We start from the raw sequence: 19,386 nt of genomic DNA, 5'->3' as shown, positions 1-19,386 counted from the left end.
GCTTAAAATTTTTAAAGCACAGTAAACAAAACACCAGATTCCCAGCCTACCAAATCCACCTGTTGAGGGATAAGCACTCGATCTTTTTAAAGTATTCCATTTATGCCATCTTCCAAGAAGTCCACACGTTCCTACTAGCTTTGTTTTTCTAAAACTGGGGTTTGAAAACATTTTCTCAAAATCCCAGAAGAGAGGAGAAAGTTTGAGTGATTTTAAAATTGGGAAATTAAACTATATCAGGAAAAGATAACACACAAGAATGGAGGAACCAACCTTAATCTTGACTCCAGAGCGAGGCATGAGGTAGACAGAAAGCAGAGTAGCACAGAATTTAATGCTACAATCACTTAAAATTGTGTTTATGAAGAAATTTTAAGGTATGAGAAAACGCTTAAGTTTGAAGTTTACAGGAAAAGAACAGAATTCAAAATCACATATACAAAATTTTAAAAAATAACACCTAAAACCAGTGTGTATATGGAAGAATAAGGACAAGCTTTCTGAAAAACAATTTGGCAATATCCATCAAGAATTTCAAATATGTTCTTCTTCTTCGACTAAATTACTCCATTGCTATGAATTTAACCTAATGAAATAATCAGAGGAACACGCAAGTATTTATGCCCAAGGATATACAACACTACACTATTTATAAAAGTAAAAATATTTTAAACAACCTAAATGCCTTAAATTGAAAATATAGCCATTTAATGGCATGGAATTCACAATATAATGCTGAATAAAAAAAGATTTTATATATACATAGGAAAAAGACTGGAAGAAAATATACCAAATGTTTACAGTAGTTACTCTGGGGGGTAGATTATGGGTAATTTTTATATTTCTCCTCATTTTCAATTTTTTGTGATGAGTATATAACACTTTTATAATCAGAAAAATATTATTTTCATCATATTTTTGAAGATTATGTGATATTATAAGAAAATGTTCAAAAAAGAATAAGAAAGGATAAAAAACTGCATATATACTATAATTCTCATCTTTTATAAATTCTATATTTATTAGCTTTTTTAGAGTGAACATGAATTTTTATAATCAGAAAAATTAGACTTTAATCTTCACTCTGTCAAGGAAATGCACAGACAGCACTTCAAGCGTCCTGTTTATGCCATCTTCCCGGAGATCTGTACTCACGAAAAGAATGAGGAAGACCTACGTGGATGGAGAATGACCTGCACGGAGGGAGAACACATGCTGCAGCAGGTTACGTAGGGTGTGACACTGTTTTTGTTTTTAGAAATTATGTATTTATATACCTGCATATACATAGAAAATACTTATAAGAAATATGTTAAACATGCACTTTGGACTCTAAATATTGGTGATAAGAAGGAGACAGCAAAAGTCCCTCTTCCACCATCCAGAACCACACTTCAGAGTTTATCGCTCTTATGGGTTTTGCTTTTATTATCAAGAAACACAAACTGGCTAATTAAAGAGGAACAAAGCACAGCACAGATGAGAGTGAGAAGAATCTCCCCAGCCTACAGAAGTCCCTGTGTTGGGAGACAATGCCCCACGGCCTCTCGCATCCTGCACATCTTGCGAGCAGAAGGCATGTCTTTTTCCCAGACGTGTTTTCAAGGATGTTTGTATGGCACATAGCGTTGGAAGGGAGACAGCAAAGCACAGACATGCTTACTACCCATTAGAAAAGACTTGGGTTCCTCTCCTGTGACGCAACCCACTGCATGTGGGATGTCATCTGACCCTCTTCACGTCCCCCTCCAGGAAACTGAGGCTTGGGGAACCAATGCCAAGTGATAATACTCTGGTTACTGCTGTTTCCTGTCTCTGACCCAGGAGCCACGCATCGTCTGCCAGCACCCATGAATCGGGGGTCACTAACTTGTTCGCCTGTGGACCCTTCACAGTTCTTGATGCTTATTTTTGTGAACACATTTCTTTAAGCCATTTTTTAACTACAAAATGTGTTGGTTTTTCTCACGTCCACCACTCAAACCACTGGCCTATCAACCAGCTGCTCCTGAGCACCTACTTATGCCGTGCCCCGAAGTTTCTCCACTTACTACTGAGAGAGACAATTGCCCCTGTCCTCATCAGCACCCCCAAATATACACACCTGTTGTTTCCCTTGTGAGGAAAACAAAACCTTGCTCTCTGCAAAGAGCATGGTGTCTTCAGGGAGAAAATAAGTGAGGCCGGTTCTAAGAGAGTGAACCATCGAGCATCTGCAAAATGCCACGGCGAAAGCTTCTCTGGCGAAAGCCTCCACAGGAGAGGGAACAGGAATGGGACAATGCTCTGGCACTCCCAGATCATGGGGACTTGGAAGTGCTCCCGCCGCCCCTCCCCAAGCATAGGAACGGAAATGCTGACGTCCATTCGGTTAATCCAGAAAAGGAAAGTCAACCTGCGCCACAGGCTGCAGACGGCACAGCTGTAAATGGACAGCCTTTCCAGGTTTACTGGCAGGCAGGCAAATCCCTGGGGATTTGTCCTGTGTCTCATCTTCCATCTGGAAATAAAGCTGGCATGATTTACAGAATACTGCTCCTAGAGATCAAGGAAATGGCCTTAGGCTACAGTGTGAGGATGGTTGGCTAGGAAAAAAAAATTATTGACAGGGACAGCGTGGGGGATCAGAATTGGACACCTCAAAATATGTCTCTTTACCTTGATTATTTTCTCTAAAAGAAACTTTGACCTCCCCCACCCCTCCCCCCACTAAGGGCCTAAAAGAATTTAACTCTGGTTATGGATAGACTGGGAGGGTCATTGCTAAGCCCATTCCAAGTAAAACTAGAAGTTATCCTTTGTAAGAGACACTTAGATTTATAAGGGAAATCTCCGTTTGTAAAGGTATCTCCCTCTCTGTACCTGGAAGAAGGGAAGATGACCTCATCTCTAGAAACTTGTCAATGCAGAAGGCGAGGCCTTAAATCTGCATAATCTTGTTCACTGTGCATTTCTGGTAATCTCCCATAGCTGACCCCCCCCAACATCCTCCTTTGTCTTTACCTGACTGAATATGTTATTTAAGAAGAGAATCGCTGCCATTTGTAGAGATACTCAGTTTCCCTGGGTCTCTCCATGTATACATATTATAAAGCTTTGATTTTCTCCTGCTATTCAGTCTCATGTCGATTTAATTTGTAGCCCAGCCAGAAAGGACCCAGAGTGGGTAAAGGATAGTCTTCCTCCCCTTCAATAGTAAGCCTGGACATACTGCTTCAAGGTCCCTGACTTTCTGTCCGTTTTTACAGTCTTTTCTCATGGGCAGGGATGAAAACCATTTGAAGGGTCAGGCATAAAGTGACCTCTCTGAGTGCTGTGAAAGGAAGAAATGTGAAAGAGAAGAACATACGGGAACTTACCCAATGGTTGGGCTGATGTTGTGGTCAAAGTGGTCCTGGACAAACCGACACACAATGCTTGATTTCCCAACCCCAGTGTCCTGGAAAAGAAGAGGACACAGCCATGAAGGTCAAGGGTGCCAATTCCAACCCAGTGTAAACACAGAACCAGAGGGCAGGAGAGGTTATTTCTGATGGATAGGAGTGGGGGAGGAGGAGCGGGGATATTTTCTTCTATTTCTTACCAGTATTTTCTGAAATGAAATTGTATTGCTTTCACAGAAAGAAAAGAAATATGGTAAAAACAAGTTTTGGAAACACGCCCCATATATACAGTAATTAACTTAGAATTGGCAATGTTCACAATACATGTATTTCCAGAAATCTGGAAATTTTTAGAGGGGTCTAAAGGAGCTGTATGGCAACCCACGGCATTGTTTTGGTAGAGACAAAATTGACTTTGTTCAAAACCTTAGCACTCAAAAACTATGTAATCTGTTTTTCTAGGTATCACCCTGTAAGACCTATGAATTCTAACTTCTGCATTTCTAACATTTTCTCTTTAGAATCTGATGGCTGCATAATAACTTCCAGTTTTGCTTAATCGTATAAAGGTCTCATCTCAGCTCTTTCTCTGTTAAATAATTCTCTAAAGCTGATTAGGATAGAGGTCCACTTATACACTGGAAATTTATATACATGCATTTCTATCCACTCCCTTCCAAAACCCTTGCAAAATAGTTTAAGGAATAAAATATACAAATTCACAAGGTCAAAGAGATAGAAGACAAAACAATACCAGACAAGTGATATCAACGAAAAGCACCTGGCTGAGTGGTCACTGAGAGAGAAGCTGGAGCCTTAAGTACCTGCAGGAAGGAAAGCCAATGAGAAGCAACTCAATTCATGCCACAGAACCCCTGAACACATCAAGAACTGTAGGACAAGGCTGAACACAGGATCAGCTGAAAGGCTCACACAAACATACCCTTGGCACCCCAGGCCACATAACCAGAGGACACCCTCCTGCATTCCAGGAGGACATGGGAGGTTGACTCTCCAGGAAACCTGTATCAGACAGGGACTGGGCTGAGGGACTTGAGCTCAGGGAGCGCCCAGTGCTATTCCCTGCCCTGTGCAAGCCCAGACAGAAGAAGTCAGACTCCACGCTGGGTAAGAGAGAAAACTCTGCAGATCCTAAGACTTGGAGTCTCCCAACTCAAGGCCATGTGCACAGTCAGCAAGCCCCAGTGCACACAGAGCTTTCAGAATGCATTTTAATCTCTTAAAAGTAAACACTCGGCTAAAAACTACCAGACATTTATACCCACAAAAAAAGAGCAGGCTGCTATTTTAAAAGATCATTCAGAGAGTAAGACCGACCTCTTAGAAATTAAAACTATGATGGTAGAAGTGGAAACTTCAAAGGAAGAGTAACTAGATAAAGGCGAGAGACTGCCCAGAAAGCAGAACAAAGCAGTTGCTCTTCTGAGGGGGTGACAAGGCAAGAAGATGCACGGCTCACAGACTGTCACCACAGAGAAGTCCTGTCAGTACGTGCTTATCTGAAAGGATCATGGAGACATTGAGATCTATAAGTGAAAGGGAAACAAGACATATTTAGCCCAGGAAGGAGAAAATAGTGATACGGTTCTCTCACATTACAGGTGTAACTTTAAAAGTCTGAAGATCAAGGAGAAAACTTTGAAACTCAGAGAAATGTGTTTTTCTTTAGACACTGAAATTTGAAATACCAACTGGGAATCTGAATTATTTTGACTCTTTCTCGCTCCCATGTTGAGGGGACAGTTCCAGTGAACCTGGGGCAAGAGCAGCATTCTCCAGAATCATTCTCCAGGAGGTCTCACATCCCGGGGAGAGCAGCCCTCACTGGTTCTGAGCCATAATAAAACCGCAGTCTGCAAATCGATGTGCAGAGTTCAAAGAGGTGACAACAAAATGAAAACATTAGCTCCGAAGATTCCCAATCAATGCCACTGCTATTTCTGTGCCGCACCTTCAGTGTGCCTTCCGGCTGACGTCCCCACAGTCCCCCAAACCACAATTGAGTTCTCTTCATCTCAGCTGCTATAAAACCCCCTGTGGACAAGCAGATCCTTGCCATTCTTTAGTCCACACAACCCCAGAGAAGCTGAACACTGAGGCACTGTGCTGCCCTACCCTACCCTGGAAGATAAGGAGAATGTACTCTTTCATAAGGTGAACTGTTTTCTGCAAACTGCCCAGTAGGCAGGGTGGGAACTTCTCCCCAACACTGACCACACCAATTTTTATTTTTATGTCACCAAGCTCGTGGGGTGCAACCCCACCCCTTCCTGTAGAGAGCTTTCAAATTTACCGTTCTATGAGAAATGCTAAATGATTAATCTCCGCCCTCTCTGCACCCATTGAAGTCATTCCCATAACGGGAAGGCAGGTTAACAAAAGAGCCTGTCTCCTCCCTCTCTGGGCCTCTCCATTCAGTTTAGAGTTCTCTTTCTCAGGGTTCTTTATTTGTCCCTTCTTCACTGGTCCAGCAAGCAGTCATCAAACCCTACTGTGCCGGCACAGAAGAGCCTGACTGATGGGAGATAACACGGCCCCTCCGCAGCCTCCTGGAGTTCCACAACCGTGACAGGGGCCTGACAGAGCTAAGTGCCAGCACTCAGGCGGGCAGGGCTGCTCTGCCTCTGGCTGACCCACCGCTCAGAGGTCAGGAGACAAATCCTTACCGTCCAAGTTTTGTTCCTTTTTGGCCTTCCTTGGTGTCCTTTCGGCTTACATCCAGGCTGGCCCTACTTCCAAGCTGAGAAAATGCCCCTCGGAGGGGCCCTGCCCCCATAAGCAACATGGCGCTCACTCCCTGTGAGTGGTCCTTGGGGCACAGGCCTCTGGCTAGACTGTGTGTCCTCACAGTCAGGGCTCTGCTCTGGGAAACACGTCTGGAGTCTATCCATTCACTCTACCCAAGGGTTCTGCTCGAAACAACTGGCTCCACATCCCCAAAACAGCCCAAGAGATCCTGTAAGGCTGACCCTCAAAATGTCCTTGAAGATAAAAAAATTCAAAAGCCATCTTGAAATTATCTATCTCTACCAATCGTCTTCCACAGATAACTCAAGCTAAACACCAGCTTTTCGGAAGAGTTAAAGCAGAAGCCTGCTCAAATGGCGATTTCAGAGTCAATTCTTCAGCCAAATACATTCAGTATTTCTTTTCTTTTCACAATTTAAGTCTCAACATTTCTCTCTCTCTTACACATCTGATACGAAAGAACAAAAGGATAGGCAAAGTTTTCCTTTGTCTCAGAAAAGAAAATATTCTTACAAAAAACTTCCTCAAATAATCTCCTCTGGCCAGTCTTCCAAACGGCTCAAGAAATGACCTCCGGGCCCTCCTTCTCTCCCAGGATGACTGCAGTTCCCCAGCTGGCCAGCAGGGGAAGGCCCTGCTCCAGGAGTGCCCAGGAGAGCCTGAGGCCAGGATACCGGCCGTGCTCATGAATCACTGGGCTTTGTGGTTCTCTTTTCCTGCAGGAGCCTCATCCAGACAGTGACACACACACACAAGAGGAAAACGCCAGTGAGTCAGGACAATCGCACAGGAAAACACAAAGGCTGAAAGCAGACAGAGAAGAAAGCCGACTGGGTGGATAACAGAGTCTGTGAAGGAAGAGAAAGGAGGAGGGAGGAGGATCGTGGCTGCCTGCCATTCTTTAGAGGCCACGTTATTTTTGGTGGACTTACACCCACGGAAGGAGACTCGTCTATGCATATATTTTTCCACTTCATAAGATTATGACAATATCATAGCCCATCTTGTCCAATCTCCTAGTTTTGCAAAAGAGGAAGCTGCATGACTTCCTCAAGGTCCACAGCTGGCTACAGAGTCAGAACCAAATTTTCTGAGTCCCAGTGAAATCCTCTCAAGGCTTCACCAGGTTAAATCAACCTCCTTGCCACACGCCGACTTCTTCCCCAAAAAAGTCCATTTTCTAGAACTCACAAGGAGTCTTTTTATTACTGCTTTCCAGTTTTACCTTCCACAGTAGCATGGTGTCCTCAAGACAGATCTACTGGATTTTTGCTGGTAATGAAAGGGGGACATACTACCAACTACTGGGAGGCATTAGAATAAAACCAACTGGGATTCCACCAACCAGGAATAAAGTTTAGGAAAATCCTCCCTGGGAGATAACCAACATCACATTGTATTCTCATCTGAATGGTTGATACCAGATATGTGCTGAGGCCTTGAAACTGGTTCCATCTACTTACTGGGAAATGGGCCCCTCATATGATATTCCTCTCATGTATGTTATTATTTGGGGGTAATAATACAGTTCTCTAAGAACAACCACTTACTCTGCTGTTTGAACTGTCTGTCACATCTATTAATCACCTATAAATCTATAATTATGAAATCATCAATCACAAACTTTCAGCTGCTGCCACGTAAAACTCTAGGCGTCACTTGATTCACTCCTGGACTGTTGCAATGGACTGCAAGTAGGGGTTCCTACCTTTCAATTAAAGAATGGTAAATCCTAGGCAAATATATCACCACTACCTAAACCTGCTGTAATGGAAGACATCACTAATCCATTTGGGACGTGTTATTTTATTGAACCTGAAAAGGGCCTCAAAATCTTTTCAACACAGCTCTGCAGAGAATCACTGTGACTTGATTGAGGTGGGTTCCCAGAACAAAGGGCTGTCCTCTCCCATTGCCCCACACTTCCCAATAGTCAACACACTCCTACCAACTCCTCCACTCCAAACGCACTAACAGCTGCTCTGCAGGCCTTTGAGACATCTTTACCGGTGGGAAGGTCTTTGGGGGAAACTAATAAACAATACACACTGTTGATAACATTATAAATCAACATGCTTCTTATGGAAAGGAAGTTACAAACTATAACAAGACCCACAGACTCAAGAATTCCATTCCTAAGAATGTAGTTAAAAGAAGAAAAAAATGAGCACAGAAAAGTTCATTGACGTATTATTTATAAAAATTAGAAATGGCCTAAAAAATAACTATAAATTAAATAAATTATGGCACAGACAGTAATCTTTTAAACTTTCATTTCATGCCCATCAAAATGTCAAAGAGGCAGAATGCGACTTGCTCATATCAACTACGGGCATGATCATTCAAGCATCCATCTCTGGTCTGGGAATCAGAGAGAACCCATACAGCAAGGATTTTTGCATTAATTTCTTTCTTTATTTCATTCAGTCATCTATTTATTTAACTGTTTAGACTTTAAGCTGTACATACTTCTAAAAACTCCTAAGTGTCTTAAATTCATTGATAAATAGTTAAGTTAGGAATTTAGGAGGACTAATAGAGGACAGCCAGATCTTTTGGGAGGACAGAAACAAAACAAGGAGAGAAAAAGGCAGAACTGTGGGATGGCTAATGGTTTGATCTTCTGACCCCAAAGGTGAGAGAAGCCAAGAGCACCATCAAATCCAACCCAGTGGCATAAAGGTCTCATCAAGGACATGGGACACATCTACCCCCACCTTGCACATGAGGGCCTTGTGTAGAGATAAACCACAGCACACGAAGAGAGCAATGACTAGTAGTTTGGGGCAGTGCGTGTATGCCTGGTGAGGGAAAGAGTTTCCGTTTCCTATAGCTGTAGGGTACCCAGGCCAGGGCTCCTCGCTGGTAGCACCTGCCCTTTCCACGGCCCGAAACCTGGGTCCACCCAGAATAGAAAACAGGAGTCAACACAAAGGATTATGCCTCTGTCAGGCTCAAGAATCCCAAGCTGGGAAGCTCTGCAGTCTGCACTTAGAGATTTGAAAGAAATCTCACAGTAATGTGGCACAAATTCTATATTAATCCACCAAGCATATTTTAAAGCTTTGGCTAGGGGGGAGAGGATACACACCCCGTTCCACTCCTCTGCACTGGGTTTATAACAAAGCAACCCACAGAAAACCCCAATCACACATGCCCTTTATGAGAGTCAAAGGCCACTGCTTCTGAGGAACCTAAACTGGCGGGACCAAGGACTCGAGGTCAAAACACTGCACATCACCCCAAGAGCTTCCACTGAGCTCCTTGGAGATCTCCGACACGTCACCTTATTCTGTACCTACAACCCCCTTCTCATAGAAGGACTGAAGTACTTTGCTCCTGGATGCTGTTCAACGGCTTATTGGAATTATAGACCTAATGGATCTGTTTGCCCCAAGATAAATAATATCTTGCTGGTATAAAATAATTCCAATGTATCCCAAGCACTTTTTACCAGATTCTTCAGCACTGAAAAGAAAAGAGTTCAATATTTATAAATCACAGTAACCATTACCAAAAAAAAAAAAAAAGCCATAAAAGCAAAAAACATCATGAAACTCAAGTCCATAATATGCTTGTTTTATGACCATACATTCTACAAGGTCTCCTTTGGTGGTGGTGAGACTTCTGTCCAAGCCAAGTATATCTCAGCCTTTACACTATGTTCTAGGAAAAACTGAACTAACAATGCAAGAAAAATCCAACTCTAGGCATCTTAGTATATTTAGAAAACCATACCACAAAATTATTTGCAGAAAACACAATATAAATAAAAAGTTCCCGAGCATTCCCAGAAACAACTCTGCAATTCCTTCTGTTATGGTTATTTTGAAACATGCCAATAGTGTGTATTACAACAAAGAGGAACTAACTACATATATGACAAAAATGGAACCGAATTGTCTCATAGTGAAAAAGGTGGGTTCTGACCCGAGTCTGAGAGTCACTAGACTTCGTTTTTTCTATCTACCTCATGGGGGAAAATTGCTTACAGACCTAATTTTAAGCATATAAATAGCATAAATGAATTTAAGCATTTAGATTAATGTCCCATGCACATTAATGAACATAGCTTGGAAATGTTCACAATCCTCTAAACGTAAACTAAAGTAATCTAAAGTCTACATACAGAGAATAAAGTGCCATGTTAGAGGTGCATAAAATGACCTGGAGAAATGTTAAACAAATCCTACTAGAGGGGCCGGCCCAGTGGCAAAGCGGTTAAGTTCATGCGATCTGCTTCAGTGGCCCGGGGTTCACAGGTTCGGATCCCGAGCGTGGACAGATGCACCGCTTGTGAAGCCATGCTGTGGCGGTGTCTCACATAAAGTAGAGGAAGATGGCCATGGATGTTAGCCAAGGGCCAATCTTCCTCAGCAAAAAGAGGAGGATTGGCAACAGATGTTAGCCCAGGGCTGATCTTCCTCACCAAAAAAAAAAAAAAAAAAAAAAATCCTACTAGAGAATATGAAGAAATAAGCAGAAATAAGGAGCATGAAAGCCACAAGAAAGATATGATTAAATGGTTCAAAAGGTAACAGAGGCACACATCTTCACTTACTTTATCTCACTTGGTCCTCACCACAGCCCTTCGTAAGGAGGAAGACATGACGGCATTGTCCACATTTCCCACGTAAGGAAACTATGGTCTAAAATTTACGAGAACTACCTACGATCCTATAACTAGTAAAAGTAGCGTTCAGATTCAGACTTGATTTTCCCCATATCTAGTGCTCGTTCACCGGCCAGACCATCCCTCTCCAGAAGGCATGCAAGCATCGACACGTTCATCCATTCACTCAGTGCCTGTGCAGTCCGCAATACGCTCAGACAGGAAACAGGAAGATTAAGTCCAGATTCCTGCAGTTGGGACACTTACACATCAGGCTTAGATTTTACAAAGGAATCAAAGACAGGAGGTTAGAGTGACTGTGACCAAGGTCATTGCACAGGCAATCCCCCAAATTCCCAATACATCAACTGGATGGCTGATGGCAGTATTCCAAAAGTGCATTTGTTGGCTAATCATCTGAAATTCAGATTTGCATTTTTCCGTTGATATAAAGCTGTAAATAAATAATGATTATTTCCCAAACTTGCACTGAACTACAGCACTCTCCAAGGAAGAACCCAGTATCTATGTGCAATGTTGTTTCCACAGAAAACTTACTCTAATTTCACACTGGGGATTTCAGCCAGTGCCAACCAGACTCCCAGGCCTTTAGAACAAACAGAATGCCCCAGGAGAGTAAGGAGATCTGTGTGGAACAGTCTTGGAGATTTGGACTCCAGTAATATTGCCAATAGTACAAATGTTTCATAGGAGCAGGGGTGGGCAAATAGTAAGATGGGCAGTGACAAAAGCTGGCATTTACTGAGCACAGGAAAAGTTCCAGGCCCCCAGCCAGGCTTTGATGTGCAGCAGCATCAGCCATTGTCTCTTCAGGCAGCGCTGCTGCTCCATCAGATCGCTTCTGTCTTTCTGGGACTTGAATTATGCCTGGACTAAACGTTTCACCTTATCATATATATCTCTTATTTTCTGTTCTTTATTTTCCATCTTTTTGTCTGTTTCATTTTGGAGATTTTCTTCTGATCTATCTTCTAGTTCCTTCTGCAGATGTACCTCACATGATGGTAATCCCATTTATTGATTTTCTGATATTAGTTATTGTATTTTTTCTGTTGTAACATTTTCATTGTATAGTTTTTGATTGGCTGCCAAATTTTGAAATCATGACTTTTATTTCCTTGAACATATTAAACATATCTGTTTTGAAGTCCACGTCTGATGGTTCCATTGTCTAGACCCTCTGTGGGTCTGTTTCTATTGTCTGTGGAGAGGTTTTCAGTCAAATTGCCTTGTCTTCTCGTATCTCTGGTCGTGTTTGATTAAGTCTTAGAATCATCATTTTAGAGCAGAGAATTACAGGAGCTTGTCCAGGACATGGGTGTCAAAGCTAAGACACCACCCCAGGTCTTTTGTGGCTCTTAAAGGAGGATCTAAAAAGAACAGATGGTCCTGCCTCTGGGACATCATCTACCCCAAAGAGACTGCTCCTAGTGAGAAAATATTCACGATATTAAAAAGTACTGTCTCTTTCTACTATTGTTAAGTTGATTTGCCTCTCATTATTCCAGAGTTGGCAGATCTGGTGGATTCTGAAGTTCAGCAATCTTGCAGGAGGGAGCTCTGGCCCCCATGGTGGAGTGGCCTCTCGACCTGCTGATGGCACAGGAATGTCCTAGGAGATCCAAGGAAGCCGAAGTCACTGACATATGGGGAGTAAGGAAAGACGAGTCCTCGCCCAGCTCCAAAGAGGTCCTCACGGTCACCATCTCTCCTCCTGCCTTACCTTAGGGACAACTTAAAGAAGGAAGACGCTTTTTAAATGGGGAAGAAGAGCAGGCTCCATGACTCCTCCACTTCCGCTCCTCTTAGAATAGCCCCGCCGCCTCTCAGCGTGTCCAGAGAGAAGCTTGTCCCGATGTACAAACTCTGTGCAGCTAAGCAGAAATTTCAGTTTATCTAATGAGTCTTAGAAGGTGTGACCTTAACTGTTTTTTAAAAAAATTTAACACGGTTTTTTACTTAAATCACACTTCCTGCAAAAGGAACCAACTGCTCTTTTGTCACCCTTCTTGCCTCACATGCAACACGTGTGTGGGCTCTTGGTGGGGTAACATGGGTCACTAGACAAATGACAAAGACACAGGCTCCCCTCTTCCTAGAGGGACAACCCACTGAGTCCGTGAAATGCCCGGCCTACACAGGCACAAGCAGTAGACACTGGGTTTTATGGTTATATTCTGTAATTTTTTTACAAAGCACTAGATATTCACTGTTTCTGAGTTGCAGATCTAGCAAATAAGGGTAAACAACGATCACAATTGCAGCAGGCAGCTTCTAAAATGATTCTCAGTGATCCCTGCCTTGTGCTCTTTTTTCCCCTATGTGTAGCCTAGACCTAACGACTTGCTCCCAAAAAATAGAAAACGGCAAAAGTGATGTTTACAACCTAACCTCACTCCCGAGGTTAGGTTGTAAAATACTGTGACTGCCCTCTTCCTCTCACGCCCACTTGCCCCCTCTTGCTTGCTTGCTCTCATGAGGCAAGCTGCCATGCACAGGGGGCCACGAGGCAAGGAACTGAGAGAGGCTCCAGCCAATAGACACTGAGGCCTCAGTGTACCTCTACAATAGGACTCCAGCAACTGCATCCTGCCAGCAACCACTGAGGGGCTGGGAAGCAGACCCTGCCCCAGTTCCCCCAGTTGACACCATCAGTCCTTGTAAGAGACCCATGGAGCCTCACCCAGATTCCTGACCCACAAAACCATGAGATGATAAGTGTATGTTGTTTTAAGCCATTAAATTTGGGGGCAACTTGTTACAGAGCAGTGGATAACTATTACAGATGTAGTGGATAACATTTATTAAGCACTGATTCTGAGCCAATTTTATTTAATCCATGCAGCAACCCTAAAGAAGTAGGGTTATCCCATTTTGCAGTAGGAAATTAAGGTTGAGGGTGGGTCAGCAGTGTGAGAGGTTGGCCCTCGATGGACGACGAGGGCAAAGTTGTACAGGACGAGGCTCTGCCCTGAGAGCAGTGATGCTGGATATTCCTACAGGAATCCACTCTCTGGGCCGTGAGAAAAGAAAGATATTACATTGCTTTAACTGACAAAACATGTTTAGAGTGACTTAAGCACTGAGGATAAACCTAAAGTCAGCAAATGACGTTACCGTGGGTAAAGAGCTACAATGTAAAGCAATAATTCAATCTTAAGGGTAAAGCTCTAGGGAAGATATCGCAGCATCTGAGATCAGAAATCAGAGAAGTAGAGATTTCAGAGTTTGCTTTTAAGATCTCATTACAGACATTTCAGAATTGCTTTGAGTGACTATTCACACAGTTCCCTGTTTTATTAAGTGCCTTTTAATCTCCTTAGAACCATTCTCCTTCACTTGGCATCATTTCCACACACTGTGAGTCAAGGGGGAATCCAGCACCAGGGGGTGGGGCTGTTTTGGTTCCTCCTATCTCACCTCCTCCCTCTACACACCCTTAGTCTGGGCCAGCGGATGGGCCAGGGCCCGGATGGTTGGTGCCTGGACCTGGGTGGACAGAGGGAGAAAGGAAGCAAGGAGGACACATTCCTGGAGCTCATTTCCTCATTTCTTGGCTTTAGGTAATCCTATTAACTCACCTTAGAAGACTGTTCTAAAGAACAGCTCATTAAACTGATCCTAAATCTCTGTGGAGAAAATGTGTAATAGCCAAGTCTTAGACAAAAGGGAAGGCAAACAACAATCCAGCAATTTACCTGCCTAACACCCCCTGCGAATGTGCTTATTGGGGACCCCCTCGGCTGATGCTCCCACCTTCTCACCATGCTCCCCGCTCTCTGACCAGGGGGCTTCTGAAGCAGACACAGTCTTAATAACTGACAGATCAGAGTCACGGAACCCAAAGAGCATCGGGGACACTCTGCCCCTTATTAGAATCTGATGGCATTACCGTTATTTCTACCACCACCAACAGGCAAAAGTAAACTTTCCATCTGAGTGAGAGGCGCGGCTCCCTCCAACCTCCCCTCTGTCTCTGCTAGCTAGCCTTTCGTTTGACCTCAGGCAAGCACACTACCTCTTTAGTCCTGCCGCCACATCTGTAGGATGAGGGTCAGAAATAGATCACAGGGTTCAGGCATCTAATATCCCCCAAAATCAAACGTAAACCTTTGCAGGAAGGTAAGTTTTTCTGGTGAGAAGGTCCCTCTCCAGATTCTCAATGTCACCTATGACCTCAATATTTGTAAGATCAACTGAAAACACAGACACCTTCTGAATTCCTTCCATTCTAAATTGCTGAGCGTCGAAGGCTCAGGCTACCTCACCGATCTCTGAATGTCTACCTTCAAGGAAACACTGGGTCCGACCCCTGGAAAAGACAAAGCTCCTACCGCTCATCCATCTCAAACTCACACACTGCCTGATTCAAAGATCATAAATTCTGCTTAGTCTTCTACCGCCCTACTCCCTGTTCCATCCACCAGAGCCATCGGGCAAATTCTGAAGATGTTATGAGAAACGCTGTCTGGGGGTCCCGCCCTCCGTACAGCACTTTCAGAGCAGAGGTCCCAGCAGGGGTGGTCATCTGGTCATCCTCACAGGGAGAGACAGGGGGATGGATGAGCCCTCAACACACACACGCATGCACCCTTAGAACTTGGAATCAGAAAGGCTCGACCACTTATCACTTGTATGACATCGTGAAGGGAAGAAAATGGCTACTGCTGGTAAGCCCCGGCAAGATCCTATGTCCCTACCCCTGTAGAACTCCTGGTCCAGTGAAGAACGGACAAGTAAACTGGAGAGTACCGCATACGGTGAGAAGTGCTATGATGGAGAGACAGGGGGATAGTAACCCACACTTGAAAGATCAGGGAAGGCTTTGTAGACCTGGGGCATTAGACCTGAAACCAAAAGACACATTAGTCAGGTGAGGTGGGGAGCAGGATTGGAGAAGGGAGGAAGAGAGGAGGTGGAGTGAGTTCCAGCAACATGAGCAGAGGCCAGAGGAGAAAGAAAGTCTGTCCAAGAGTTCAGTTTAGTGGAGGTCTGAGGCTTTTCTCTCCAGGAGGCAAAGATGCCAGCAGCAACCCATTAACACGGGGATTGAGGGGCCGGGGGCTGGGAGATGCCCCTTCTGCCCCTTCCTCTGCCCCCTCCTGCTGATCCCGCTCTGACTGGAGGGAACTGGCCTTAAAGAGGCTCACTAACCCAGGGGCTCTATCTCCCCACTTCTGATGTTCCCGCAGGGCATCTGAAGCACATGTGTGCACATGCACACGCACCACACACACACATGCACACACATACACGCACATGTACAAATGCACACACATACATGTATGCACACAGGCACACACACCCCACACAGACACCACTACACTGGCCCGCTGTGCGCTGTCTTGGATTATCCTATTGTCAATTTAGCTAAAGCAGGGACGACATTTCCCAGGATCCCGTTCTCTGTAGGGTTCTGGGTTAGAGTTGACCAAAAGAGAAATTTGCAGGAAGTCAAGAACAGCTGTTACTCTGAAGGTCTTCAGCAGGCTCCTGGCAGAGCCTCTTCTCCCGACAGTGGCCCCAGGCCTCCCTCCAGCTGTAGGTGAGAGGCAGCAGCTGCCCACAGACATCTACCCCAGCCCTTCCTGGGCCACACACTGCTGGCCGTGTCAGCTTCTCAGATCTTCCGTGAAAGCCCCCACCGCCCCACCACCACGCCAGAGCTTCTCTGTTCGAGGCCTTTCCTCTGATCTTCGAGCTCCTTGTTCCAGGCCTTCCCTTCCCCAGCCGCCCACAATGGTATTAAGTGCAATTCCTGGAATAAATCCTTTTCCCATCACACAGCACTTCTGCTTCCCTGCCTGAACCCTAACTGATGCTGAAACACCCACCAGGGAAAAGCAACCTGGAAACAAAAAAGGAGGAGAGTGCAAACGGACGTGCCATGGGCTAGAGAGAGAGGTAAGCCCTGGCGGCAGCCATGTCAGAATGGTGAACCACTGGCACAGAAGGGCATCAGTTACTCAGAACAGACCCCAGGACACCCAAGGCCAAGGGTGACATCAGTCATTCTGTTAGGGAGTCAGCATTTTGTCCAGAGGGCAGTGGGAACCAATGAAATCCAACCAGTCATGGAACTTGAAAAGGCCTAGAGGGAAACCAAAACAGGAAACAGGGGCCGTTTGGGAAGCTGTTCTTTTATTTGCTGCATTTTTATTGAGCACCTACTGTGTGCCACGCATTTTTCACAGATGATGGTGGCCAGAGTCCATCACGTCAGTGCTCAGACTCTGCAATGAGCTCAGCTTACTCTGTGCTCAACTCTGTACGGCAGACAAAAGGAACAGTTCATACATCCTGACTATAATAAACCTGAAAAGTTAGTATCCTCAGACCACTCACTAATACGAATTAGCACTGAAGGCTTCACAGAGCGCCAAGTCTCGATCCTGTGTGATATAGTTAATGGTTGTATTCCCTTAATCAAGACACCAGCGAATGTGACTTAATCCAATGAGACATACCCACACTGGCAGACTGTATAGAGAAGAGCAAGCAGCCAGTACAGTTTCGAATTAGTTATAAGCCAGGGATATTACAGTCTGCTCATAACTTATCTACCTTCCTACTCCATCACTGTTCCAGTTAAATAATAACAGTTTTTGACCCGTGATACATTAGGAATCACCCCACACTTATGAAGGTCAACTATATCAAGGCCTAGACTTGATTATCACATGAGCACCAGGAAAGGGACCTGCAAAAAAGGGAGGAAGCGTGTCAGAGGAAGGAGGTGGGCCTGTGGAGCGTGAGAAACACCCTCCCCCGTTAATATCACGCCAGCCTGACTTTCTTATGGTTTAGAGTTCCTACCGTCATCCGACACTTCTGCAAGAGTTTAAGAGACTTTACAAAATACAAATAAAAGTCATCAATGAATTTCCAACTCGAGGAAACTTACTACCACCCTCACTCTCAATCTATGCTCTTTGGAAATAAATGCCAAAATATTACACTTAGTTTAAGGAATTTGACCAGGAAACACAAGGCCGCCTACATCACAGCTACCTGAAAAAACCACCCCACACTGAGGCCTCTGAGCAGAAGTCAGCAGAAGCTGTCACCTATTCCTCATCGCTCGAGCCCCTGGGTCAAAGATGAGGCACCCTTGTTCTTTCATCATCCAAAGGAGAGAGAGTGGGTGTGGCTGCTGGGACCTCGGATGAAGACAGACAGACTCACTGGACAAATGCCCCGGGACAACCTGAATCAGTGTACTGCTGATGACAAGCAGGAAAGCCATGGAAACAGGCTCTCTGATTCCTACCCAGTGTCCTCCACTGCTCCCCAGCCAAAGGCCAGCTGAAGGTCAGAGGACAGCAAGCGACTGCAGACGTGCACCTCACTGCTGCACTAGATATTAAACTGCGAGCCAACCTCATGTCGTTCATGCCAAGGTACGGCCCTGGTCTAAAAAAACACCTGCGACCCCTCCAGCATGGCAAACTCATCTGAAACCTTGCCAGAGAGTAAGAAGTTCCCACTGACAGAGGTTATGATCAAGGGTGCTGAACTGATCTTGGCCTAAAAGTGAGTGCAAGTGGCCAGCCGGGTTGAAAATGCAACAAAAATGGAGACTAAGGGAAAATTAAAGAGAAGGCAGTGAAAGGCATCAAGGCAAAATGGAGCTTTTGAGCTTCCAAATTCCGAATCACGGTTACCAATGAGCTATTAATAATGCTAATCATGTCATTCATAATGATGATGATGATAGTTAACATTTTGCTAAGCTAGACTCTGTATTAACTTGCATCATCTCATTTAATCTTCAACCCAATTCTATGAGAGATGTACTATTATTGCCCCTCACAGTTGGGAAAAGAGGCTCAGGGAGGTTCAGCAATTGAACCTGGTCTGGGCCCCAGAAGGCCAAGTTCTTGTCTTCCATCCTATACCCTACTGCCTTTTGACGAACACAGGCTGGGCTCCCCATCCCGTGACAAGTCCCAGAGATACAAATGGGTATGATGCTGCCTTTATCTTCCACTCACTAAACACATCCTGCAAGTCTAGGCCACACCAGGCCATACCGCTGTGTCAGGCACTGCAGATTCAATAGGATATCTCTTATCCTGTAAGTGTATAAGATACACTCCCAGGAACAAAATATGGAGCCAGACCTCAAGGTCTTAACAGCCCAGAGAGGTAGAGTGTCATCTTCAATTCACCTTCACGACACAGAGAGGAGCCACATGCACCACACCCAGCAGCAATCTCCCTGTCACTCCAGGGTGCAACTGCTCAGGCCCTGTGTGTTTTCCTTGGCACCTCACAATTCCCCTTACGCATGACATCCTAGAACATGCCCTTCATCAAAAAAGTTCATGAGAAACTAAACAAGGGCCTCTCTTTTTTTTTTTCCTAATGATATTTCTTTTTTTTTTCTTGCTAGGAAAGATTCACCCTGAGCTAACATCTGTTGCCAATCTTCCTTTTTTTTTTCTCTCCCCAAAGCCCCAGTACACAGTTTATACTCTAGTTGTAAGTCTTTCTAGTTCTTCTATGTGAGCCGCTGTCACAGCATGGCTACTGACAGACAAGTGGTGTGGTTCCACACCCGGGAACTGAACCTGGGCCGCCAAAGCAAAGAGTGCCAAA

At 44.6% G+C, this 19,386-nt stretch overlaps 1 protein-coding gene across 1 annotated transcript in view; it reads right to left on the bottom strand.

Moving 5' to 3' along the window:
- Positions 1-19,386, bottom strand: part of RAB31 (RAB31, member RAS oncogene family) — a 123,835-nt gene that overhangs the window by 61,259 nt on the left and 43,190 nt on the right. The window contains exon 2 of the mRNA XM_058556720.1: positions 3,360-3,439. Coding sequence (XP_058412703.1) covers positions 3,360-3,439 — 80 coding nt within the window. The remainder of the gene's footprint in view (positions 1-3,359; positions 3,440-19,386) is intronic.

This window comes from Diceros bicornis, chromosome 16 (genome assembly GCF_020826845.1).
Source record: "Diceros bicornis minor isolate mBicDic1 chromosome 16, mDicBic1.mat.cur, whole genome shotgun sequence".
Lineage (NCBI taxonomy): Eukaryota > Metazoa > Chordata > Mammalia > Perissodactyla > Rhinocerotidae > Diceros > Diceros bicornis.
Note: the sequence above shows the minus strand (reverse complement) of the source record. Positions and strands in the feature narration are given on the sequence as shown.